Source organism: Alosa alosa, chromosome 1 (genome assembly GCF_017589495.1).
Source record: "Alosa alosa isolate M-15738 ecotype Scorff River chromosome 1, AALO_Geno_1.1, whole genome shotgun sequence".
Classification (NCBI taxonomy): Eukaryota; Metazoa; Chordata; class Actinopteri; order Clupeiformes; family Clupeidae; genus Alosa; species Alosa alosa.
The window spans coordinates 22852387-22878492 of record NC_063189.1 but is presented as its reverse complement, the minus strand read 5'-3'; the positions used below and the strand labels follow the sequence as shown (position 1 = coordinate 22878492).

General features: G+C 41.3%; 4 protein-coding genes across 7 annotated transcripts; 2 read left to right on the top strand and 2 right to left on the bottom strand.

Annotated features, from left to right (window-relative positions):
- The first annotated feature begins 216 nt into the window (after nucleotides 1-216).
- Nucleotides 217-4396, top strand: LOC125292391. 3 transcript variants are annotated; one of them, XM_048239675.1, is made up of 11 exons: nucleotides 217-322; nucleotides 514-541; nucleotides 856-970; nucleotides 1057-1131; nucleotides 1218-1407; nucleotides 1503-1539; nucleotides 1668-2424; nucleotides 2545-3293; nucleotides 3583-3648; nucleotides 3891-3915; nucleotides 4038-4396. In XM_048239675.1, coding segments are annotated over exons 1-11 (2166 nt in total). In that variant the 5' UTR covers nucleotides 217-320; the 3' UTR covers nucleotides 4160-4396. The 3 variants fall into 3 exon arrangements, with proteins under 3 accessions (XP_048095632.1, XP_048095624.1, XP_048095615.1); XM_048239667.1 differs by having other exon boundaries at nucleotides 476-541; XM_048239658.1 differs by having other exon boundaries at nucleotides 473-541.
- Nucleotides 4397-4715: 319 nt separating this feature from the next.
- rpl9 (ribosomal protein L9) lies at nucleotides 4716-8340 on the bottom strand. 2 transcript variants are annotated; one of them, XM_048239723.1, is made up of 8 exons: nucleotides 8312-8332; nucleotides 7757-7803; nucleotides 7502-7617; nucleotides 7283-7378; nucleotides 6979-7111; nucleotides 5910-5990; nucleotides 5311-5427; nucleotides 4716-4863 (listed from the first exon to the last, which is right to left on the bottom strand). In XM_048239723.1, exons 2-7 carry the CDS (start codon nucleotides 7800-7802, stop codon nucleotides 5321-5323), a joined length of 579 nt encoding a protein of 192 aa, XP_048095680.1. In that variant the 5' UTR covers nucleotide 7803; nucleotides 8312-8332; the 3' UTR covers nucleotides 4716-4863; nucleotides 5311-5320. The 2 variants fall into 2 exon arrangements, with proteins under 2 accessions (XP_048095680.1, XP_048095672.1); XM_048239715.1 differs by lacking the exon at nucleotides 5311-5427 and having other exon boundaries at nucleotides 8312-8340.
- Nucleotides 8341-8442: 102 nt separating this feature from the next.
- On the top strand, nucleotides 8443-13674 carry lias (lipoic acid synthetase). Its single transcript, XM_048239694.1, has 11 exons — nucleotides 8443-8728; nucleotides 9041-9219; nucleotides 9581-9674; nucleotides 9841-9921; nucleotides 10116-10272; nucleotides 11250-11307; nucleotides 11521-11649; nucleotides 12473-12618; nucleotides 12796-12866; nucleotides 12977-13088; nucleotides 13231-13674. The coding sequence occupies exons 1-11, from the start codon at nucleotides 8639-8641 to the stop codon at nucleotides 13284-13286; spliced, it is 1173 nt and encodes a 390-aa protein (XP_048095651.1). The 5' UTR covers nucleotides 8443-8638; the 3' UTR covers nucleotides 13287-13674.
- On the bottom strand, nucleotides 13664-25842 carry ugdh (UDP-glucose 6-dehydrogenase). Its single transcript, XM_048239681.1, has 12 exons — nucleotides 25609-25842; nucleotides 25101-25262; nucleotides 24796-24897; nucleotides 24438-24638; nucleotides 24076-24273; nucleotides 23733-23880; nucleotides 23494-23588; nucleotides 22506-22636; nucleotides 18848-18972; nucleotides 18611-18702; nucleotides 18413-18523; nucleotides 13664-14327 (listed from the first exon to the last, which is right to left on the bottom strand). Exons 2-12 carry the CDS (start codon nucleotides 25260-25262, stop codon nucleotides 14217-14219), a joined length of 1476 nt encoding a protein of 491 aa, XP_048095638.1. The 5' UTR covers nucleotides 25609-25842; the 3' UTR covers nucleotides 13664-14216.
- Between the last annotated feature and the right edge of the window lie 264 nt (nucleotides 25843-26106).

Genomic DNA, 26106 nt, shown 5'->3' with positions numbered 1-26106 from the left:
TTGTATTTTGCATCTTGCTAAATGTATGCATCAAAACCATAATTTAGAAAGTTATGTGTGTAACTGTGTCTTTGTGTGTGCGTGTGGTGTAGACTAGCTAGATAGAAATCTCCTACATTTGTGACGTTGATAGCAATGCCCTGTGTGACGTCATATGTTGACAGGCGTGAATGCGTGTAATGACGCAAGCACTCTACTTTATCCTGACTATTTTTACACCAACCTTTCTACACCAACCAAGTGTTGGAAAGCAAGGACGACGCCAACTAAAGATGTGATTTACTGTCACAGTGCTCATCAAATAGGCTACTACAAAATGAATGTTAGTCACATAATGATTACTGTTATTCTACTATTCATTTATTAATACATAGATTATAGGTTTAGATTACAGAATTATATATTTGATAGATAATACACTAGCCTAACACTTTTGCACTGATTTAAAAAAAAAAAAAAAAACATTTACCAGCAGCCTACATTGAGAGGATTAATGGACTCAAAACCCAACAGGAAATCTAAGAAGAAAAAAGAGCCAAGTGTAAGTCTTTTGATTTTGATTAGGCCTACAATTGTATTGAAATGATGATTGAAGGAACGGCTGTTGCAGATATTATGGACCAAAACTGCAAACGGGTCACCCTTGGATTTTAATATGGACTTAGATTATTAGTCAATATATGTTTATTAGGAGAACCCGAACAGTATATAGAAATAGGAAATACAGTATCATGTGGTGTCAGGCTTTGTAGTGCTTTGTAAGTAGCAGACCTTACAGTATAGGCTACAGAAACGTTTATTTTTTAAGACATACAGTGTATTTCATATTGTTATTGTTACTATAAATAAAAATAGATTTTTACATCAATGTACGGAGGGGTCCTTTCATCAACTCATCCCAAACCCAATAAAGTGACACCTGTGGAAACCAAGAAGAAGAATTATGTCCCCTCCAGCAAGACCAATAAGAGTGAGTTCAACTCACATGTGAAATTATTTACACAAGATCTATCTCAGTTCAAAGCAAGTCTATAGGTCTTTGTTTTCTTTCCACAGAAATCCTTCCTCCAGTCAAGCATACTGTGCCAAGGTATTTGCTACCAATGAAAAGCTCAGTTCGGAGCCAGACAAGTAAGTTGAAAGGACACTTTTGCTCATATCTAACTATTCCTGATTCAGTATCTAATTTTGAGATTTTCGTAACACAATGGTCACAGAACAATTTTCCAAAGATGATGGTGAGAAGGTTCCTCTGGCGTTAGATGGTCCTGCTGCTCTACATCAGTTAGTAAAGCAGCCATTATATGATGAGCCACACAGTGAGGTAGCCAGGGAGTGTTTATCACCACATCTCATTAGACATTTTCCAGCTGAGTCATTTGCATTTCTGGAGCAACTCTCTCAAATGTGAGGTTTAGTCCACACTTGACAAACATAATACTGACATTTTACTTGTGTCTCCTGAGAGCGCCACTCACTGGACATTTGTGTGTTGCTTCCAGGCAGAGAATAACTGTTAAGAAGATTCTGAAGATGAAGGTGATTGATTCTGTCTTAATCTTTAAGCTACTTTCAAAATGTGCCAGCGTGTTGACATAACACCAACATGCTATAGGCCTAGCATTTCATAGCACAATCTCAACTATTCTACTTTCATTTTCATTTAGTACATCACCAACCTGGAACTGCTTCAGAAGTTCAAAACAATAACTGATTGGGTAACTATTGCATCCAGAGATGTGGTTCTCCCAGCTGTCTACTTGTACCAGGCCATAACAAAAGACTTATACAAAAAGTACACCCAGAAGGACCTCCAACATAAATGGCTATGCCTAGGTGATGGTGGAATGTCCCGCGCAGTAAATCATGAGGGAGTGGTCAGTGCAGCTAACATGTTTAATGCCCTAGTCTGCATGACAAGGACCAACAGGAAGCAACCAGAAGACTCTGATGAGAGCTGCCTGGCTTATTCTGGGCAATCTACACCAAGCGACTCCTCTGTTGCCATCCACAGGAAAGGCAGTCTGCTCTTTTGTAGCCGCATTCATTTTAATGCCAGTAAGCTGGTCCAGCACATTTATCGGATGCTTCTGAATTCTCACTTGGGAAGCATATACATATCCCAAAGCTGGTGGGCAATGATGACTCCAGATTTGGCGGCTAAAAGGAATCTTGAGTTCCTTTCTGACCTGCTTTTCAACTTCATTGTATACGCTGTCAAGAATCTCCTAGAGTCATTCTTAGGATTGCCCCACAAAGTACCTTGCAGTAGCTCTATGGAGTGGACTCTTCGGAGCAGACCAGGTGTGTCCAGCAACGTGCTCTCAGAAGAGGAGGCCGCACTGGAGGCCTTGTCTGAGGTGTTGATCAGCAGGGTGGCTGACACACTCTCTCCCATCTCTGAAACTCAGCAGAGAGCCAAAGGTAGCATTGGAGAACGTATCTTTCACAAATTAATTTAGCATAATATAGACTACACATATTTAACTCTTTATTTCATTGCAAAGGAACTTGGTATTGGTACTGAAAATTGTATTTTTATAGATTTAACATCTGAGGACAGTGCAGCTGAGGCTGACCAGGAAGAGCCCATTGTCTATGATGACCACCTGGAGGAGTTCATGTCCTCACTACACATGAGTGGGACTCCGTCTGCCAGCAGGAGCCCTTGCACATCAGAGGGACTAGACTCTGTCACAACTCTCAGCACTCAGTCTTTAGAGACCGACTCTGGCCTCTTGATGCTATGCAAAAACGAAAACGGATCAGTTTACCAACACCCTACTTACCCAGTCTCAGAGGGCAGAGACTGTGATGAGCGTTCGCACACCGTGGTATCTAAGCAGACATCACTGAGTGAATTTTGCTTAGACCACAACTCAGTCAGTGGAAACTCAGCACAGAGCCTCAGCAGCTGTACTTCAATGTGTGTACCTCCAGGGTGTACAACAGCTGAGCCCAACCTCAGCTCAGCAGAGACAGTCGAGTTGACTGAGGGATCTGATTATGGTCATCCACCGGAAGAGAGCAGTCAGGCTCCCTGTGAGCTATCCAGTCTCACCGGGCCCAGTATTTGCTGTGCTTCTGATGAACTTCCAGGTAGGGCCTGCTCCAGCGGTGACCCATCTCACTCAAACTCCACCTCTCACAGTAGCCAAGCCAGCCCCACCTCAGACAGTGATGCATTGGATGCTGTGGCAGAGGACACACAGTCTATAGGGAGCCAGGACATCAGCACCAAACAGTTGTCCAGTGACCACTCTTTAAGAGCCCATCAACAAAAATCATCTGAGGTGAGAATTTGCCAAAAAAAAAAAAAAAACTTAATCCAATCTAATCTAATTAACTGGCAATGTTTCTGATTGTTCTACCGTATTTATTTTAAGTATTATAATTGGATGTTACATTTGACATTTTATTTCCTTATTACCAAGTAAAGCTTTATTAATAATGTTGTATGGGCTTAATAATAATGTTGTCCCCCCCAAACTAGAAAGAACATTTAACTATCAATGGTGACAATTCAAAGATTGTTTGTCAAGAACATCTTTAAACTGGATGCCCCTCCCTTTGTCTTTTCAGTCCATGAAGGATACTGCGGATATGCAAGAGAAAAGACTGAAATGTGAAAACGGCCTCTATAAAGGGGTAAATTATTTCTAGTCCCATTCTTCCTAATGTAAACACATTCAAATATTCAAGTCAGCAACTGAGATTGAGAATATTAATACAAAAATATGGAGAAACATCATCTGTAACTGTACTCACAAAGGGAATGAATAAATACAATAGTAGAAGTGTCCTTATATCAAAACAGTAAGGACAGATATACTATTTTTTACCCTTACCCGATATTTACACTGACCCTGATTTTGTTATTTATTCTACAGACAAAAACCAAAATAGGTCCTGAAGGTATGTTTTTTTGGAGGACAGACATGGCTTAACAGTAGTCATTTATTCTAAATAACGGTTGTAGCATTGCACTCGCTATTACTATGCACAATTAAATGCTACACCATTCTGTGGCTATACAGGTGTTATGGAGTTGTCCACTGACAATAGACGATTCCACCGGTCCAAGGCTGTCTCAAGATTCTTCTGCTTCAAGTGCAGAGAGGAATCATATGAAGATGAAAATAGCTCACATGAACAATAACTCATCTAAACATGCTATTTTTTAGAAATAAATAGATGCAAAGCCTTAAAGCAAGGTCTCCTCATGCCCCCCTCCCCGTTGATTAGGATTGGACTTCATGTAGCCACCTGCACGTCTTAAGATGACTGCCTAACGTGATTTGACGTATGCACAATTCCGGCTTGAAAACATATCAGAATCTCAGAAATTCTCATGTTATGCAGTCATCTTAAAACAGCTGGAAGTGGCTACATGAAGTCGAATCCCACTATTGTTCCTATTCTTAATCATAATCAAGGACTGCACTTAATCTCAATTTGGTCTACATCTATGACCAGGGAGTTTCATTGCTCATAAAAATGCAAGAAAAATTAGCTCAGACTAGCTCTGCTCGTTTAAAAATGTTTTTTTTTTTTTAGAGTGATTGAACGTAACTAACAGTAATCACTTCATCACATCAGAACCTGCCAATACAATATCCAAAACTTCCCCAAATCCTCCAAAGAGCTTAGGAAAGCTTTCTAGGCAACATGTGGTTATCGGGCAATACAGCCAGAAACGTCAACAGGACACAGAGTGGGAGACTGAAAAACAATTTTATTTCTGAATTCCACATTAGTCCTCTGGCACCTCCACAACGGTGGTCTTCTCGCTGACATAGATGCCGTCCAGAAACTTCCGGATGTCTTTTTTCCGCACAGTAGTTGCCTGCTGGATCAATGCAGCTGTGAGACCAAAAAGAAACACGAGTGAAATCAAAAAGAATTCAAAAAATGAGCTGTGTAGGATAAAAATATGACAAACGCTGTAGACAATCAAGTCAGAGCTGAAAGAGATGTTATGTTATGAAGGCCAGAAGAGTGAAGTACAGGTGCTGCATGCATGCATGCATGCAAGTTAGTAACATGTAAAAAAAGCACAAAAAAAAGAAGAGCGTGCATGTGGACATCAAAAAAGTAACACTATGGCATTGCCATAGGTAGAAATCCCAACATAGCAGGAAGATCTTGCATCAAAGGAAACAATTAATCAATGTAGGAAAAACAAAATGAGGGAAAGACAAAAGCAGACAAAAAGAAAAAGAAAACGTAGATGACAAAAAAGCGCTTAAGAAAAGCCAGCCCAAAAACGAGTGGGCGACCCTATGGTCCTCACGGTGAGGCCGTTCTAACCTCAGAAGGCTTATTGCTCAGCCTCCACTACTGTGCCCTTCTCCGAAACGTAAATTCCGTCCAGGAATTTCCTGATGTCTTTGTTCTTCACTGTAGTAGCCTGTTGAATTAGAGCCGCTGAAACACACACACTCTACTGGTTAACCACCCAGTCTGTTACCACACAGTTAACAGTCAACTCTACTGGTTAACCAATTAGATTACCCATACCCACCCAAGACCATCTAACACATCCAAGTTAATGGTCAGAGGGGATTAAAGTTAAGGACACTGATACAGGACATTTTTAGTTGGAATATAAAAAACTGCATCATGAGCACTCATTAATTTAATAGTTTGCACAGTAAGTACATTGTAATGTCCACAAATATGGTGCAAGTCAAGTAGAATGTTTATTTCCCATTTTGGATACCAATTTAACAAGAGCCAGGCAAGGGGACGGATGAGAGATGGGAGAATGAGTCTGGCCCAGGACATCTTCTTTAATCACTTAACAGTTTCAGCCGTGTTGGGAGGTCTAGAGTGCTGTAGACAGACCCCTTCACGCAGATATTGGTTTCACCAATACAGTGTAAGATTTGTGTGCAAGTAAGACTCACCAGAGTTTGATACCAGCTCAATATCATTGCCCTCCAGAACAAGCTCGTCTTTCTGGGCTTGAGAGAGTGTGCATGCCACTCCTAGAAGATGGAAGATTTTGAACAAAGTTAAATCCTCCATTGTTGAGGCGTTAATTTTTTTCAGAATTCCAGTTAATTTCAGGGCCATAAGTAAAGGGCCTCACAAGACCAGGGATGAACAATTAAAAGTACAAGTTCAGCTGGCCAGTTTGGTTGAGGCATATCCCTCTTACACAAGCACTGCACAACCAATTGCATGAAACTCACTCAAATTCTACAACTTCTAAATCTCAAACTGCATGCAAGGTGTTTTTGATTACTTGGATAAGTGCTTAACATAATGCAGTGGTGCATAAGATGGATACATTCAAGCATCTGTCAAAGCAAAGTTATCTGTAAACTTGTCAGACAATGGTCAGCACCTCTGGAGGTAAAAGGACTAATCTCAACAACCTTAAAAGGAGGCACCCAAACACAAAGAGTGATTCACCCAGATTGGTACAATCACACAGATATCTGTATCTAACAAGGTCCCAAATTGTAAGCAGTTAACCACGGACCAAATATTTACATCAGTCAAAAAATACAATCAAAAAAAAAAAAAAAAAAAAAAAAAAAAGTGTCTGAGGTGTCTTCCATTCAATAAAGCTAGAAACGGTGCCTTCCCAAGCTGTGGACAATATGGGATTTAAGACACTGATAAGTCAACGATACATAGCTGGAAAATGGGAAACAAGACAGAGGGCCCCAAGAGCAAACTAGCCCTGAGAAAGAATGAGAACTGCTCTGAGAAATCCTCCTATGGAATGGTCTATGTGCAAGACAATTTAATTCTATAAGCTTCCATCAGAACTCATTAAAAAAACAAAAGTGCATAAGCTGTAGGACACACATACCACAGGACCTCACACAAAGAATTAGATGAACCTCTTTGTAAAAGGTCCCCTGACGGCTGGTCACACAGACATAAAAGGAATGACCATGAATGCTTTTGAGAGAGAATCCACTGAAGCGTGGACACAACAGCCTCATGATCATGCAGACTTACCCTGCCTCATGCGAACTCGTCTGATGTACTTCTCCCCAAGGAAGTTCCTGATCTCCACCAGAGATCCACTCTCCTGAATCACCACGTTGATGGGGAAATGGGCATATACCGAGCGCATCTTGTACCGGAACCCCTACAATAAACACTGGGCTTATATTGCTGAACATAAACATCCACCTTCAACACACACACACACACACAGTTCCAACACCAATTCAGCCATTAACACTAAAACAGGGAGTCTAAATACAAAATACTTAAAAAGTCTACACATAAAAACATTGAAATGCATCGTCTCACTTACCAGGGTCACTCCCTTGATCATGTTCTGGACATGGCTGCAGATGGTGCGTACTGTGGCCAGCTCCTTCCTGTTACCCCACCATTTGTCCACACGGAGCTAAGACACACATCCATGGAATGTGTTAAGCATCTCAACACTGTCCTTTGCAAAATCTTAAAACAGCTAGTCTCATCACTAGACAGCTAGTGAGCATCACAAATCTTAGGCATACCAACTCACCTTCTTCGTTTTCTTGCCAAGGAGACTGAGTTCCAGGTTAATGTGGTTGAACTCCCTGCGCAGGGTACCTCTGGGGCCCTTGACGATGACAGTCCGCCCCTTGAGTGCAACTTCAACTGTGAAATGATACAAAACATCACATCAGGACCAAAAGCAACAGACAAAAATGCAAAAGTAGATCCCCAACATACTGTTATCAAACACGTTAATCAAACGACAAACACTGTTTATCAAACAAGTTAATCACATCTTTACCGTTGCTGGGGATGTCGACCGACTGGTTACTGAGAATGGTCTTCATTCTGTAAAAAAGAAATGTTGCTCTCTATAAGACATTTATTTACGTTACTTGTTAACAAAACTGACAACATCCGCAGACATCTGCTAACTTTTAAGTTTCTACCGGTATGTAAGCTCAGACGCAAGTTAGCATTCTGTATGAGACGAACATTAACAAATTCTCGACAACGTAGCCATGTCGAGCTGGCAAAACATATATAACACGGCCTTCCAAACTTATCCAATAAGACAAATTGGTCATGTAAACTATGCAGCATACTTCATAGTCTTACACTATATTAATTTAGCTAAATGTTAGCCCAAGCTTCAAGGAATGGATGCTAACAACACCATTTCACTAACCCCTACTTTCCGGGGTTACATCGAGCAATTTTAACACAATATCGGAGTCTTCTAAGATAATAACTTTAATAACACATGTATAGGGACTGTTTGTTTCTAAGGATGGTTACAGAGTGCAGATTACTGTAGATTCAAATCGTAACCAGACAGAGTGCGCCATGTTCTTACCTCGCCGATAAAGGAGGAAAGGAAGGAGGAAGGACGTCACCACACAAATGTAGAGTCCCCGATTATTTACGTCACTTTGTGCGGCAGGGAAGACAAAGTGATTACCGTCCTAAACAATTAAGCAAAACATGTTTAGATCCTCTACAGTTGTTTTTGGAGAACATATTTGAAACATATATAGTTTGTTTTTATGTATAACAGCTGTATCCAAATATTTCCAAATGAACGTTTTTGAAAATGTTGAAATTATTGTGGTCTGACAGGGCGAAGCAATCAACTGACGATACGTGTTGTCATTGACGTAGGGAAGGTTTGGGTGCTAAAGTCATGGCGTTGTTAAAGCAAAGTTGTGTTGTCGCTGGTCGTTTCACATGTAATCATCTTTTTCTCCAGTCTAGATGTATCGATGCCTCACATGTAAGTTTCTCTTCAGTGTGTGATCGTTCTAATAATGTTCATGACCAACTGCGTTATGTTATGCTAAAGTCAACGTCAACTAACGTTTCTCTCCAGGTCAGCTGCTGCACGTTAACTAACGCTTAGCCAATCTTTAGGCCAGTTGTAGTGCAATTCTGACAGTCAGTGTATTCAACTAGTAAGAGGCAACGACATTTTCAACACTGTTGGCTGACACTGCTGAAAAGACGATGACTTATCTCATTCGATGGTTACTTGAATAATAAGCCAGTCTCGTGATTCCAATTGGTTTGATTGCTTTACTGACCACAGGTTTACGCCAGTGGCTTGAGTACGGCCACAAAGGCGTCTCCCTTGCCGAAAGATCGCAAGAAGGAGTTACCGTTAACTGCGGATGGGCCTGATCTGCAAGACTTCATTTCGGGTGATCTGTCAGACAAGACCCGATGGGAGGAATACCGTGGCAACTTGAAGCGCCAGAAAGGAGATAGGTGAGCTAAGTCTTTAACGTTCAGTAGTGGACAGTCAATGGTATTGAGACGGTTGAGCATTAAAACGGTGTTTTCGATACTATTCCAGATTTAAAGGAATAAGTCAGTGACCTCTTGTGCATTAGCGAACACCAAATCAGTCCAGAGTGTTTCGACCCTTGAGCACGGATTCTTCAGATAAGGCCTCGTGGCATCAGCAAGCATATCATGCAGATGAATTCCTCTGCTGTTGACGTGCTTAGAGACAGTGACTTACAAGTAATGAGGACCCTGAAGCAATTGTCTATGACCCCCACTGACTTGGGACTGTTATACATGCTGCTGGTCCTGTGTGTGATTTAATACTATGCTTGTCTACTAGGCTGCGACTGCCCCCCTGGCTAAAGACTGAGATTCCTATTGGAAAAAACTACAACCGACTCAAGAACACACTGAGGGACCTGAATTTGCATACGGTAAGACACAGAGTGGAGGATACAGGCAACGTCTTTCTGCCAAGTGAAAAAATGGTTACATTTTGTTTTGTTTTGTTTTAGGAGGCATCCACTGCTCTGTGTTGACACTTTACCTACTTAATGTCATTCTGTGTGTGTGTGTGTGTGTGTGTGTGTGTGTGTGCAGGTCTGTGAGGAGGCGAGATGTCCAAACATCGGAGAGTGCTGGGGAGGAGGAGAGTATGCTACAGCTACTGCCACAATCATGGTCAGTAAAATATTATGGGACTCTTAATACATTCTTAATACACTCATACTGCATGCCACAGTGTGGAAACGGATCTACTACTTGATAATACAGAGTTAGCACTTATTACACAGAAATAATCTCTACATTTAGAGGCTATATTTCCTTCTCTTAAGTTGCTCTGTGACACTCAGTTCCTCTCTCTTCGTCTTCAGTTGATGGGGGACACATGCACACGTGGATGCCGTTTCTGTTCTGTAAAAACGGCACGCAAGCCTCCACCACTGGATCCCAATGAGCCAGAGAATACTGCAAAAGCCATTTCTGCCTGGGGGCTGGACTATGTAGTCTTGACCTCAGTGGACCGGGATGGTAAGACAAGAGAGGCATTCACCTGTTTTTCTCCCAATGTTGAATTCTAGGTTTTGTTCTAAGATAAGAAAAAATAGGGTTTAGCTAGCCTGGGAATACCCATACGAACTTGAAGCCCATTTCCCTTTTCCATTTCCACCCTAGGCAGATGGGTCAAGCCCTTGAGTTGTGGATCTGCACAAGGTTTCTTCCTATATGTATCTCCAATTCTAGAGAGTTTTTCCTCGCCCCTGTTACCCACGGGCCTTCTTTTCTTTTCTCTGATTGTCTAACACTCTGTAAAGCGCCATGAGACATATGTAATGTTTTGGCGCTCTATAAGTAAAATTAAATTGAAAAATTAAATTGAAAATTTCCAATGTCCTTAAAACACGGGCACACACATACCGGTACTAATCGCCAATCGGGCATAGACCTAATTTCTTTGGAATTGAGTAAACAACTGCATTTAAAACCGTTGCTTATAAGATTTCTACACTTCAAAAACAATTTGGTAAGAGTGTAACGGACCAATTTAAGTTTAATTTCACTGCTAGTTACACCCCTGCTGGAAGTCGTAAGTCAGTTAAGTTGCAGACCCACTCTCAATTGAGAAGGGTCTGGTGTCAACGAGGCTAGGGTTTAGCTAAAATAGAGACTGGAATTACACTAGAAGTCAGTGGATTATCTTTTACCTCATGTCAAAGAGCAACAGTAAATCACACCAACATCACAGCAATAGGAAAGTTATCCATAACCCAATGGCTTTTGGATTGTTTTGCTTATCATTCTCCCCAACAGTAGTGATATTTTAGAGGCAGATCTCAAACGAAGCCACTTGTTCATCACCTAAACTATTCCCCACATCTCACACAGTGGCAGTTTGGAAAATCTGGATCAGAATATGTTTTCTGTTGAATGTGTGACTACAGTCCCAGCAAAGCCAGGCAGCATGAGGCAAATAATTCAAAGATGAATTTTGTGTTTGTGTGTCACAGACATACCTGACGGAGGTGCAGAACATTTTGCCCAAACAGTGATAAACCTGAAGCAGAGGTAAGGGGTAAATTACATATGCACTCTTAGCTAGAAGAATAAGTGTAATGAACAAATGTAAGTGTGAGAAGCAAAGGACCCGAGCCAAGACACCTTTTGAAGTCATCCAGGTGACCGTGAATAGTTGAAGTAGTCAGAACAGCCATACAAATGTTGGTTAGGTCATCTATATTCATTGTATTCTTTTTAACTCATGGTCTGTTGTTCTGGCAGGAGCCCGAGCATGTTGGTAGAATGCTTAACTCCTGATTTCCGTGGTGACTTGAGTGCAGTGGAGAAGCTGGCCCTGTCAGGGCTGGATGTGTACGCCCATAATGTGGAGACAGTGCGAGAGTTACAGAGGTACACCTACACATGTCTACAATGTCACAGAAATCTATCTTGGTTCACACATTTCAAGGGGATTTACAAGCTAACATGGCTACCATTCTAACTTGTCACACATGCAATGACCTCATAGATCATAGATATACCCGGTTAGAGTAAACAGGAAAACTAGTTTAATCTTAAACTAGAATTCCACTGACTAGAGTGCTCCACATCCATCAATTATTTTTTTTATGCTCCCAGTTTATTCTCACGCATGGTGGTTGGTGTGGTGATTGGATAATTCCACAAGGACTATATACACAGAACCTGGTGTACTCATCCTCAGGTCATGAGGAAAAGCTATCGTACTGAAAGTGAATTTACTGAATTGAATGAATTGTCAGCATGGCCTACTTTAGACACAATATATGTTCAGACCCACAAGGTGTAGAAGTGTAACAAAATAGGGACTTTTATTTTTGTTGCTTTTTCCTTTGAAATAAAATGATGTCATTTCTGCTACAACAGGACAATACTCAGCCTCCACAAGGGGGCGTTTTTTGGGCTTTCTGTGTCCATGAGGTCAAAGTCCTGCTTTGTTTTTGGGTGTAGTATGATTTCTCAACAGCAGGGGGCGGAACCTCGCCCACACTTTGACTTGTGGTTGGTGATTAGTTATGTCGGGTTTCACAAAAGTAACAATTCACAACATTCTTATTTCTACCTCCACTTTTACTAAGCCTTAACAGGATAGGATAAATGCGCGTTTGTATGACTAAATATAAGTGTTATGTGCTATTGAAGCTTGCCGTTTTGTGTGTGTGTGTGAGACTTCCTCGTCCTCTTTTGGCTTAAGGCATGTACGTGACCCTCGGGCCAACATTGACCAGTCTCTGGCTGTCCTGCGTCATGCCAAAGCAGTGAACCCCTCTATCCTCACAAAGACCTCCATCATGTTGGGCCTCGGAGAGACTGAGGCACAGATACACGCAACCATGAAAGGTAGAACAGAAGGAACACAAACACAGGCTAAATCTATGTCCATGACCATGCATCTGGGCCTAGACATCCCAATATGACTTGCAATACTGGGGAAGAAGGAAAATATGCTCTGTACTATTAAAATCTAACCAGTGTGTGTGACTCACTCAGAATGATGTGTTTACTTGCTTGTTTCAGAGTTGCGCGACAGTGGAGTAGATTGTCTGACTCTGGGTCAGTACATGCAGCCAACTAAACGTCACCTGAAGGTCAGTCTTGGTCTCAGCTTCAAACAAAGTCTTGCCATCTACATGTATGCATTTGCCTGAGATGTAATGAAACTATAATTACATGTTTATCTGTGTCTGTGTGTGTATAGGTGGAGGAGTATGTCACTCCAGAGCGCTTTGCTCACTGGGAAAAGGTTGGGAAGGAAATGGGCTTTGTCTACACAGCTAGTGGTCCACTTGTACGCTCTTCATATAAAGCAGGTATGAAGCAAAAACATGATGATTAGGATTATCATGACTTCTTTAACTTAACCTTGAATTTGTCTAAAGATGTCAAACACCTACCATAAGCCAATCAAAAAAATGAACTCCTGTTCTAATTCATAACTCTTCTGTATTCTAGGTGAATTCTTCCTGAAGAATCTTCTAGAAAAGAGGAAGGCTGCCACATCAGAATGAAGTGGCTGTCTTGTTCCACACTCAGTCAGATGTCCAGCCATCCCATTTTCAGTACACCTCTATTTAGTGTCCACTACAGCTGCTTAAGCACACATACATAATCTTGGGGAAAGGACCAAAGGAGGTGAATTAAGACAGACACAGGCTTGTGTCACTGTGAAGACCTTCAAAGGATTCAGGTTTCATTTACAGAAAGTTTAGCTGAAGTTGGATAAACACTCTCATAGTGAGAGTATGAAATGATGACATGAAGTGTAAAACACACTGCTTTAAGAAGAGTTTGTATAAAAGTACAAATATATTTGAATAAATGTAAGTACATTTTATAACCAACCTGGAATATGGACATGAATAAAATGAACTTAAGAGCAGAAAAGTAAAGCTGCAACATGTTTAATGTTTCATCTGATTGGTCCAGTATTACAATCATTTGTGCATTTTCACAAAATTCATACCATATAAAATATTTCATTAGAAAAGAACAAACACACATCCACTGTCACAACACGTAGATGTTCTCAAACAAGGTAGACATCCGGGTGTTCTATATGATCAGTTGTAGATTCATAACATCCAAAAAGTGACATGTAGACTAAAACAGACTGGCTTCTGTCCAAAGTGGCATAATAAAAGAAACTACAATGTCAGACACGGAACACATGGTTTCTATTCCTTATGAATAGTAATGTGTTAATTAACTAACACCAACTGATTAGGCTGGTGATAAAAAATCAGTGTTTCAGTGACATCCAGAAATCTGTGGTCACATGCTAATTTGGGAAGCTGAGAGATGATGATGATTAAGAGGTATTCAAAGAGTTTTTAGCTGGTGTGTTCATGTACAGCTATACAGAATATTTGAGTCAACAGCTGTAATACACAGTTGTGTGAATATCCAAGAGCGTTCAATCAGCATGCAGGTAGAGCATGTCAGACTTTGGCCTTCTTCGCTGGGGGTTCATTGAGGGTGATGCGTCCCATTCCAACAGGAGGAGTGAATGGAATCCGGGCTGGTGTTACTTTTTTACCAATTGTCTCAATCTACACACACACACACACACACACACACACAAATGGACAAAGAAAGATTCTGGTGAGGCAGAATATTTATACGGCGACACGGACAGACATGGACAGATTAGTGAGTAATATATAACTGCATCACAGACAAAACTATCACTGAAACAATAATTCGCCAGGGAACAAAGAATCCTTTATCCAACCAATAATAACCTGCATTCTTCAGTTTGACACACATCCCTGACTGTAGGCCTCTATGCTTCGAAATTGTAGCATTATTGGATATGCTTCGAAATTGTTGGGAGAACCCAGACGAACCTGTTAGTAAATTTGAATTTGCTCTGCAGGTCAGTCTGGCAAGGAGGCTATTGACACCCTGGGCCTTTTTCCAAAACTAGTCCCTACCCACCCCCCCTCGGTTACGGAGTGCACTCGGTGGGAATCCCTCTCAGAGAAATTAAGTTCCCTCGATTAGCGCATAGCGTATAATACCACACTGAGCTTTGGGACTACATTCTGCCTAGCAGAAAAAGGTTCTGGCATAGCCATAGATTTGTTTACAGGTGTACAGGAACTAACATCTGAATGAAGACAATGTGGGGATTGAAACATGGAATTATCAAAAGCATTTTTTATGAAAAATGGTTTGTTCTGACAAAATTATTCAAATACCCATTTTTTGAAAAAATAATTCAATGAAAACATCTTTATTTGCCATCAAAGCTCTCGAAAGACTGCACCTTTTTAGCAGCAATCTGGGTTTTGAGGCAGGAACGATTATTTGTCTTTTTTGACTGATTGAGGTCTGGACTCTGGCTGGGCCAGTCTAAAATGTTGATATTGTTCTCTATTAACCATTTCTTACCTTGTTTGGCTGTATGTTTTGGATCATTGTATGGTTTAATGGTCCAATTATGCCTATTGGGGCAGGTCTCTTGGCACACTGCCTGATCTTTTCCTCCAGAATCTCAGTGAAGCCTCTTGCTTTAGTGTTACAGTTTACTTTGAGAAGGTCACCAAGTCCCCCTGTATGAAAAACATCCCAAAAGAATACTTTTCTAACCCCCATAATTGAAATGAACATGGTGTTATTGGAATTCAATGCTTCTTTTTTTTTTTATCTCAGGCCATGTCCCTGGGTCAAAAAAAATTCCAGCGAAAGCTAAATGCTTGTCCAGGTGTGCCCTTATAAAGGTTTAGCCGAGTTGTGCATGTTTAGAGAAGAGTGATCCATGATCAGCATCCAAGATGACCAAGTGATCTGAAGTGAAAAAGGTGCAGTCTACAATCATTGTGGAGACATGGAGGCTTGGTAGGTATAAGAACCATTTCGAGAGCTTTGATGGCAAATAAAGATGTTTCCATTGATTATTTAAAAAGGGTATGAATAATTTTGGACATGCCATTTTTCATAAAAATGTTAAAGATAAAAACATTTTTTTTTTTATTCCATGTTTCTACCACATTGTCTTACAACCTTTTGGCATGGGCAGTGTCATTTTCAGTCAGAACAAACATATTGGTCAAGAGAAAATCAACATTACATCAATATTTGTCAGGGGTATGAATAATTTTGTTCTTAACTGTACCTAATCATAAAAGCTACAAATAATTGTGCAGTTAAGTTTGGCACATTTCTGACTTTTATATCCATTTCATCCTCCTTGACTATGTCACCTCTGGTTGGTGGGTGTGCGTACTGCGTGAGAGGCACAGAAATTCTGTCGGCCGGTGGCGCTGTGCTTGTTGTGCACTGGGAGTGCTCACCAATCAGGGGTGGCACAAATTAAGACATTTGGAATATTGAATTGAATCAATTAATTAGATATTTTCCCCAAATTGTGCAGCCCTACCCTCAATAAGGTCACCATCTTTGTTTACTTGGCGTTGGAGGGTTTAAAACACACTACCACTTAACAGCAATTGGTTTCGGATAGACCGCGCATACAGTGGCTAGGGAGAGGGCGAAGTAACTAGTATCGGAAAGGGCCTCATTTCCAATGTTCCAAAAACCTAGGCACCAATCACTAACGCTTATCCGGCATGGGGCGGGCTTTATATGATAACAGATAGGGCACTACATTCAACACAACCAATGGCGACGCTGATGGCGACTTGTTTAAACAGATATAGACATGTTTTTTCTTTGGGATTGAGTAAAGAACCGCATTTAAAAAAACCTTTGTTTACAATATTTAATTGCTGCACTTCTGAAAAGATTAGGTAAGAGTTTAATGCACCAATTTAACTTTAATTCCACTGTTTATTATGCCCCTGGAAGTCAATGAAGCCTTTCCAGACCCACTCACAATCTCAATTTGGTCTGGTGATAACCAGGCTACCGAATTGTAGCATTACTGTCAACAACAGTAATCTGTCATAGGCAGATATCTCAGCTTTGTATGGCAAGCATGACACACCAGTTATCAAATAGTGTTTGTTGCCTGTCCATCCTGACATACCTAGGGTTCAATTACACAATATGGACTGGGTGTAGATGGGGTGCTTTCTTGCACCATGCCCTCGTAACCTTTTGTGTAAAGTATGTAGGGATAGGTTTTTAAAAGAGTGTGTTTAAGGTGTGGGATGATAAGCTTTTATAGAAGGGGGATGGGCTTGTATAGAAGAGAATGACATTTTTCAGCCAGTTTAGCCAGTTGACTGCCTGGTTGACTTTTTCAGCCTGGTTCAGCCAGTTCACTGAACAATTGAGAAAAAATATCATAACAGACAGGTTGGGCACCGAAACACGGTTCTAATATGGCACCGGTGCCGACGCAAACGGTAGTAACTGCATCGAATAACAACGTGGATTTCGGTGCCTCATTTCGGTGCTTAATTAATAGGTTTTTTAAAAAAAAAAATAATTTATACGAGGCATCACTGCATGTCATGCGCCATCTCTAACGTCTTGCTCTGATAGTAACACATCCATATACAGTTAACATAAGCACTGTATAAACCAGAGGGGTGCACCACATAGGCGAGTGGACAGTGTTTGACAGCTTGCGTGAGCCCAAGTAGCTTACTTTAAAGCGATATCGCAAGCTCCTGTCAAAATCTAGCAGTGGGCCTAACTACACACAAGCAAAAGGCTATGAAACAACATCAACAGTAGCCTATATGTTACAAAATATCCTTGCTAATGCGCTAACTGGCATTTATTTGAAATGTTATCAGCAAAGTTGTGAGGTGAAAACTGTATTTCACGGTGTGTTCTAAACAACATGGCATGATGTTAATCTTTCATGTGAAGGAGGCCCATATAGCATCACAATGAATTTGAAGATTATGTTAAAAGTTAGCTGGCAAAAACATAAATATATGTAGGTATACCTGATGTCACTGAGCTGTCAAAGAGGCTACGAAACCATCTCCGTACGTTATCGCTAATTAAACTCAGCTGACTGGTGTTAGCGCATAGCCATAGTTGCTGTTAAAATGCCTACTAGGCTAGCGCTGGGAATCTAAACACCGACATGTAGCCTAACATGTTCAAAACTATTGCGTGTTATGGGTTAAGACATGACATTTCTTAAAGCATCTGGGAACACACTGAATTAACTGGAAAGTAGAGTCCCTGTTAGATTAGTTTGCTTGCAAATGCCGTTGTCCATGACCTGGCAATTTTATAGAAAGCGGTTTTAACATACCTTATGGCAAACTGCCTACTGGATAAACTAGAAAGCAGAGCTTTAGCCTACTATTGTGTGTGCATGCATGGCAAGCTGTTTTAACATTTAAATGTATTATTCGTAGGAGCAATGAGATATTGATAGTAAATTGAATATAACAGTTCAATTTTATGTTCAAATTTGTCTTATCAATAATAAAAAAAGCAATTCATGCTTTATACCATTTTAATTTAAAACATTTTAAAAACAAAGTACCGGTTCAGGCACCGGCACCGTTTTAAAAGTATCGATTTAGCACCGGTATCGGATAAAATCCAAACGATACCCAACCCTACAGACAGGTATGTCGTATTAGAGATAAAAAAGGTAATTGTACAAGAAAAACATAGTGTAAAAAGGATAAATTGACAGAATGGCCTGTTCAGTCACTCAGGTGTTGGTATAGTCATGTGTATGGTTGAGAGCCTGTACCTGGAAACCAAGGTTCTGGAGTCGTGGGTGCAGGTGATCTAAGACTCTGCGTCCATCAAATAGAAATGCCGGCTTCAGCATTCGCACATAGATCTTCTCATAGTCCAGATCCTACAAAGCACACCATCACTTACATTTTCAGACATTTTCCATATTCTGTGTTGTGTAATATGGTCCTGAGAACAGTGAGGGAATTACCTTAAACATGTCCCACTCTGTACAGATGACCAGAGCATGGGCTCCTGCACACGCATCATAGGGGTCCGTCGTCACTGTAACCAGCTCAGATACTGTAGACGCATTAAAACAAAGATCCGTGATTACTAACCGCTGAGCTCCGCTTCAACCCGCTCTGATTAAATTATTAAATAACGTCACCAGCTCTGGTCATCAGTGGCAGTATATCTCCTCCACACCAACATACAGCACATTTACCTCTCTCTGGCTTGTCACCTGACAGGTCCAGTATAATCTGCTCCTTGAGTACTTTGGGGTCATAGATGTGCAGTTTTGCTCCCTCATCCATAAGATATTTAGAGATGTGGATACTGGAGGACTCCCTGTTAACAGAATGACACACAGTGAGAACTTTATTTCCCAATTGAGGGAGCTCATTGAATGTTCCGCATGGTATCATTTATCTGTGCCTGTGATTATTAGTCTGGGTGGTAAATGCAAATAAAATAGTTTATGCATAGTAGAATGATAGGAACTGGGTTCCTGTGCAGTCTATAGGCCTTTTCACACAAAGATCCCGCTAAATTTGCGGGAAGAGGAGACGTCTTTTTGCCGTCTTTTTGTGTCTGAAAGCGAGGTGAAAATTTGCCGGCCTGCTGATCTGTTCACATGATGCGCCATTTTGGGGAGCCAGGAGGCAGGTAACCTGACCCTAGCCAGATGAATTTCGCTCCGCCTAGCTCCACTCATCCATCTGGAACCGATCCATTGAAGTGTTGCTTCAGAAGGCTGGGCCTAATCAAAAAATGCTTGCATATGATTGAATAAGCCACTTGTCCGTCATCTATTGACGTGCTACTTCAACTACTCACATCGAAGCCAACCCGTGACGCTAATAACAGTCTCACAGTCGCTTCTACTCCCGCCCTGCGTCCTGATTGGCTATACCATAAAATCGGTTGCAGAAATCACTCTCAATGGAAGAGGTCCCAGATGGATGTGAGTGAAGCTAGGCGGCGCTAAGCGGAACGAAATTCATCTGGCTAGGGTCAGGTTAGGAGGCAGGATCAGCTATAGTAAATTAAATTGTGACGAGCAACAGGGGGCCTGTAGAGTGAAAGTCGTAGGCCTTATTATGCGTGCGTGGGGCTTCAGATACAGCAGGTGTGTGATTTCAAAAACCATGGCGGGAGAACCGACTGCACTTTGTTTAGCTTGCATTTGCTTTGCTGTTAGAATGTTAGATTCTTGAGATAGAGGTCTTCAGACAATAAAAAGTAATTTGGAAGGGAAACTGAAGAGAAGAGTTGCCCTCGCGTTCGCCGTGATTCCACTTTGAAAATCAGAGGTTCACAGGCTACTGTGGCCTTGGTCAGTGGCGCCGCCAGCCGTAATCCTGTACGCACTGTGCGTACAATTTATTTATGAAATCATTCAATATCAGGCGCGCCTGCAGGTGTACGTCCGTACGCACTGTGCGTCCCATCAGACTACTCAACAGCAAGAGGAAATTTCCCTTGTGTGTGCATTCACACCAAATTGGCCCACCATACATTCCCAACTATGGACCGTGTATCCCATTAGCTGCATGCCATTAGGCTGCAATTTACAATTTTCTATTACATAAAGTTAGTGAACACGTTGTCAAAATTAACGCGCACACATTTTGTTTGAGCAGGAGAGAGAGAATACGCACGCAACTTGTTGTTTTCTTTTACTCGGCTATCTATAAATGGTTATCAGCACACAATGTTGAGCTAATTCACTAACTCAATACTCCATCATGGATATCACAAGTTTAAACAACGAAAACAGAAAGGATGGATGCAGCAAAGCTCGAGGAGTTATTCCAGATGGGCAAGAACAGGCAATTGCTGGTCAGAACCTTAGACTGCATTACACAGCTGTTTAAAGCCAGACGTCACGGTAAGCTAGAACAAAACGAAAGGTAACTTTAGCCTGTATAGGGCTGTATCAAGTTGTCCAAATGAATAGGTCATTGTATACGTTGTTGTATTATTGCATGTGAATGTTGCTGTGCTATGTAGGCTACTATTTTGCTGACCAATGCACGGACCTAAAACCGGGAAACGGACAAATATTGTCCACGCGTGATTTTTTTTTTTTGTGATGGGTGTGCCTAGGCGCACTGTTAGCAGTTATGCCGAAGGCAGTGAGATTATTAGGCATTGCATCATGTCACTCTGTTTGAAACATCGCAGTTCGGGTTGATAAGATTCAGTTAATGCGAGTATGGATCGTCTCAAAGTTTGGGACAACCAAACAGCAGTGTAGGCAAAGCAAACCCTAATTGTTAGGTTACCATAGCTGTCTTTTCTCTAGGCCTGGGCCTATCGGAAATCGCGACATAAGCACATTGGTTTCTTTTTTCTTTTCTTTTTTGTTCGCGTGTTGGGTAGTGAAGCGATAATGCATTTAAAGCAGTACATCATGTGAGCCAGAGCCGATATGGCCAGAGCTGCTGCTCTGTATAGGTATTCTGTCCCACCCAAATTTGCTGAACTACTTGCGAAGTAGCCTATCATCACAGACATCACATGCATCACACGACAGAGCTTTTTCTCAGCTTTTAAACGATGTTAGTGGTTAGTTGTTGTGGTAAACGGTTCGCGAGAAAAGTAACTTTAATTTAATCATATTTTTTGCGCCCGTCTCCCTACCCTACCCATTCATCTTGGTGAAATACTTCGCGAACTTTACCTCAACACATGACAAACCAACAGCAGACCTTACCGAACACAAAGGTGTAAAGCATGCCCCTGTACAGTTAGCCATTCCAGAGTAATCCGGTTTTAAATTCGCAGCAATGTCTTTAGGCTATGCATGTCTTTAACTTTGCGGTTCCTAATGGGTTTAAATTGTTCAATAGGTCTACATGATTTTATAACAGGCCAAATACAAAACAAATGTTACAAATATCGCCTAGATATCTGTAAGCATTACAATCAGAGGATATACATATAGGGCAGACAGACGCTCAGGAGTTCATGCTTTGTTTTTTCGCTGGATTTTAGGATAGCCTAACTGATTGCATTCCAAGCTACAGTCAACTCTAGCAGGCATTGAATGACTGGAGACTTTGTGAATTTATAGATTGACATAATGTGCTGTCTCTGCTATTGCTGCTTTTGATCAGTTAGATTTATTTCGCAGTCTCCTGTGGTGGGCTGGACATATATCGAAATGCCCGCCCAGATTCCCTTTCCGCCTTGACCCATTCACGCTGGTGCCGGAACGAAAATACTCGGCAAAATGTCTAGGGGGCTTGGTAGTAAATTTGGCGAGACACTTTGTCCCGCCGTTCCGCCTCGGTCTATGTGAAAGGGACAGTCGTTCCGCGATTCTGGTACATAAAATCGCGGCGATTTCGCCAGTGTGAAATGGCCTTAATAGACATAAATTGTTCTTCAAAACACAAAAAATATTTTTAAGACCTTTCTTTTCATCTGAACAATAACAAAAAGGTCCCATCTCCCAACACAAGGAGAGTTCTGCAACTTTTATAACTTAACAAATATCCACATGTGCACTTGCATATGCCCCCTCCAGCCACTCCATACCTAAGGCAAAAATGGGTGCGAGGTTTCAACACTATTACATGACTAAGCACTTTAGATTCTCTGGGGCTCCAAGGGGCACGCGTGCGTGCGTGTGTGTGTGTATGTGTGTGTGAGTGAGTGAGTGAGTGTGTGTGTGTGGTTGAGTGAGTGAGAGAGAGAGAGTAGATGAAAGGTTGGTGTGAGTGTTCAGCCAGAGGAGGAAAGTTCAATGATTACAAGGTGAAATGTAAGACTGATTAGCTTCTCATGATCAAACACACCAACTCAAATATCAGAGAAAAGTGTATCACACAGGGTAAGTACATTCTGATAGATAATCGTGACTATGCATGTACCTGGTATCTCCTGTGTCCTTTTTGAAGGAGAAGCCAAGCAGGGCGATCTTTTTGCCTGTCACTGTGTTGAACAGACAGTCAATGATCCTGCTGGCAAACCTTCTCCTCTGGTATTCATTCATGTCAATTACCTGCAAGATGTGAGGAAGTAACACACCAGCATATGAGAGACAAACTCAAACAGTACTATACAAGCTGCAAGAGAGCAATAGGCTAGCTAGCTAGCTAGCTAGTAGTAACCCACTTCCAGTTAATTATGCTAAGCTAGGCTAACAGTGTCAGGCTGGGTTATTGCAGGCACAGAGAAAAGAAGGGTATGCATCCTCTTATACAGCTCTGGGGTAGGCAGCAAATAAGCTTGCTTCCCCAAAAAGTGACATGTTCCTTTAAGTAGGCCTTTTGGTGGCATGATGGATTTCAACAAATAAAAATGAGTGTCATATGTGCCACAATCATTGGATGTTTCTTTTTCACTTTCTTGATATTCTACTATCTCTATTGAAAGTCTACCCTGACAGTGTTCACATTCAAAACCTCTGAAGTTGAAATGGTCAAGGGTCTTGTCTGTGTTTTGCTCTTGCATTGTGACAACAATGACCAATGGCTTTAGTAAAAATCTTACATTTTATAATCACAAACTACTGTTTGAAATAACAACAAGGTTTGTAGGACATATGGACTTCATCATTTTTCTAATTCTTGTAGAAAACACGGTTTCATAGGTTTGTCTTTTGTCCTGACATGGACTCAGAGGGAATGGGTCTACAGGTTGGTTAAGAGAATCAAGAGTGATCACAACAACCTCACACTCCAAAAGTCAACCAAGACTGAAATAATCTGTCCTTTGTGACAGTGCCGCCTTACTTACAAAGATGATGAAGCATTTTGAATGGAGGGCAAAGTATTTGTACAATATCTCCATGTATTTGTATACGTGTGTATGTATGTGTGTGTGTGTGTGTGGCTGTGTGTGTGTGTATTTTCACACCTGTTGCCAATATGATGCAACCTCAGGTAGGTTCAAAGCTTCACAAAGATATACCAAGTTTAGCACATCTTTCTGGAAACAACTCCCTCCAAATCCTGAAACAAACAAAAACAACTGAGACTTTACCTTCGGGGCCTCTGACACTCAACAGAACCAAATTCAGAGCTCAGACACAGAGCACTTGCAGTGACGTACCACTGAACACCCTTTTAGGCCATCAGTGAGACACCTGTACTCACCCACACTGGCTTTCAGGAACTTGCTGCCAATGCGCTGGTCCATGCCGATGGCTTTGGCCACCTCCTCAACATCCGCTCCAGTTGCCTCACACAGTGCTGAGATGGAATTTATGCTGCTGATACGCTGTGCAAGGAATGCATTCGCAGCCTTACGACACGAGAGAAAAAAAAAAACACAGGAGTCAACATCATTCAAGATAGACTGGCAGGCTGGGATGGAACCCTATAGTCAAAGTCTGCTTTATTGTCAATTTCTTCACATGCGCCAGACATACATATATACATACATATAGCTTAATTGATCTATTTTAGTATGGGTGTGGGGGTGTGCATGCATCCTCACCAGTTTGGAGAGTTCAGATGACCAGGTATTTGTGGTGATGATACGAGCTTTGGGGACCCAGTTCTCATAAACGGCACACAATGCCCGGATGGCCCTTTGACCCTCTGGTGTTTCATCTCCACCAATCAGCACACGGTCTGGCTCTTTTAGGTCCCGTACGGCTGTCCCCTCCGCAAGAAACTCTGGGTTAGACAGCACCTGGACAGCCAGAGAGGCGACAGAATGACCAGAAGTTCGTAAACATACTAACATGTGTATATATATATATATATATATATATATATATATATATATATATATATATATATATATATATATATATATATATATATATATATACATACATACACACACACACACACCTGTAGGTTGAGACTGGGTTTGGTGTTGGCATCAAATATCCTCCGGATGCTCTCAGCTGCGCGGACAGGCACAGTGCTTTTTTCTGTGACAATCTTGTAACCATCGGACATCTCAACGATGCGCCTAGCACAAGCCTCAATAAACTTCAGGTCAGCAGCACGTCCTTTCCCCATGCCATATGTCTTAGTGGGTGTGTTCACCTAAGACACAGAGAGATTAAGAGGAGACTGTTTTGTACAATGTTCAATATGTTACTACTACACACTGGCAGTCACAATTTAAATTGTCTGTAATAAATTGAGCACTCTGCTATTCTTTTTTAACAGGTATCTGCTGCTTCAAAGACGTGTGACTTACAGAGATGAACACCAGGTCTGCGTCTTTGATGGCAGCATCAATGTCGGTAGAGAAGAAGAGATTTTTACCTCTACAGGAGAAAACCACATCACTGAGGCCTGGCTATAAAGACACAGAGACCAGACATAACCTCAGTATGACCTGAGGCTACACAGAGAACAGTACAGTACAGAGAGAGCAAGCATAAGACTACAAAATGTGACTAATGAATAACACAGCCTCTTAAAACAGCATCTTAAAACCCACAAGTACACCTTGCTGAGAACTCTACTTGTGTGAATTAGTGTGTGTGCAGCCTAACCTACCTCGTAAATAGGTAGTACATCCGAGTTCCAGGCTTTGATTCGAGACTCATTGACGTCCACCACCGTGACGCGGATTTTGGGGCACATTTGAGCAATCACGCTGCAAGTGGGCCCCCCAACATATCCAGCCCCAATACAGCATATCTTCTTTATTTCAAACATCTAAGAGCCAATACATTTCAGATGGACCATTTAATAAATCCGATTACTAATTCAGTAAACAAATCAGGGCGACGCACAATTGTGACGCTAACGTTACTGCAAAGTTGCTTTATTCTGCCAGCTTTTCACAACGTTAAAATCCTAGGTAGCTCACTACGTTAACGTTACACTAGTGTGTCAGGTCAGGATAACTTTTTAAGTTTTATTCTCCTGTGTTTCTAGATGACCAAATAACACTATGCACACGTTTAGTTTTATTTCTTATCGAGTGACAGAGAACATATCTACGGATTTTCGTTCTACCAATGTTGATGATCAAACTGTTAAAATAAGCCGCAACACTTACCGTGCTTGGAAACTAACGTTAGCCCGGGAGAAGATAGCAAAATGACCACGATGTGAGGTGGATCAAATTGGAAAACAGTAACTTCACAACAACTTCTCGTATGTAGGGTTGTTCTCGGGGATCAGGTTAATCCTGAACTGTACAATATTAGGTAACTACAGTCAACTTTCTCTTCACGCACACCCCTATTCTCGATCTTTTCCGGTATGTGGGGAAGCCCACGTTATACCAATGAATGTTCGATACGTCAGCATGACGCACAAGAACAGGGAGGGGTTCTGAGAACATCCAGCTAAATTGACTTCATAACAAACGCACATTATCCCAGTTACAGTACACGTTATGTTTTTATTAGAGATAAGAAAAAGTGCATAGTACAAGCCCTTTCTGTGATATGAATACAGTGTTTTGTCTAGCAGTTTGTATAACAATCACGGTTAAACCGCACAATAAAAAACAATCAACAGTAGGCCTATAACATTCTGAATAATGAAATTA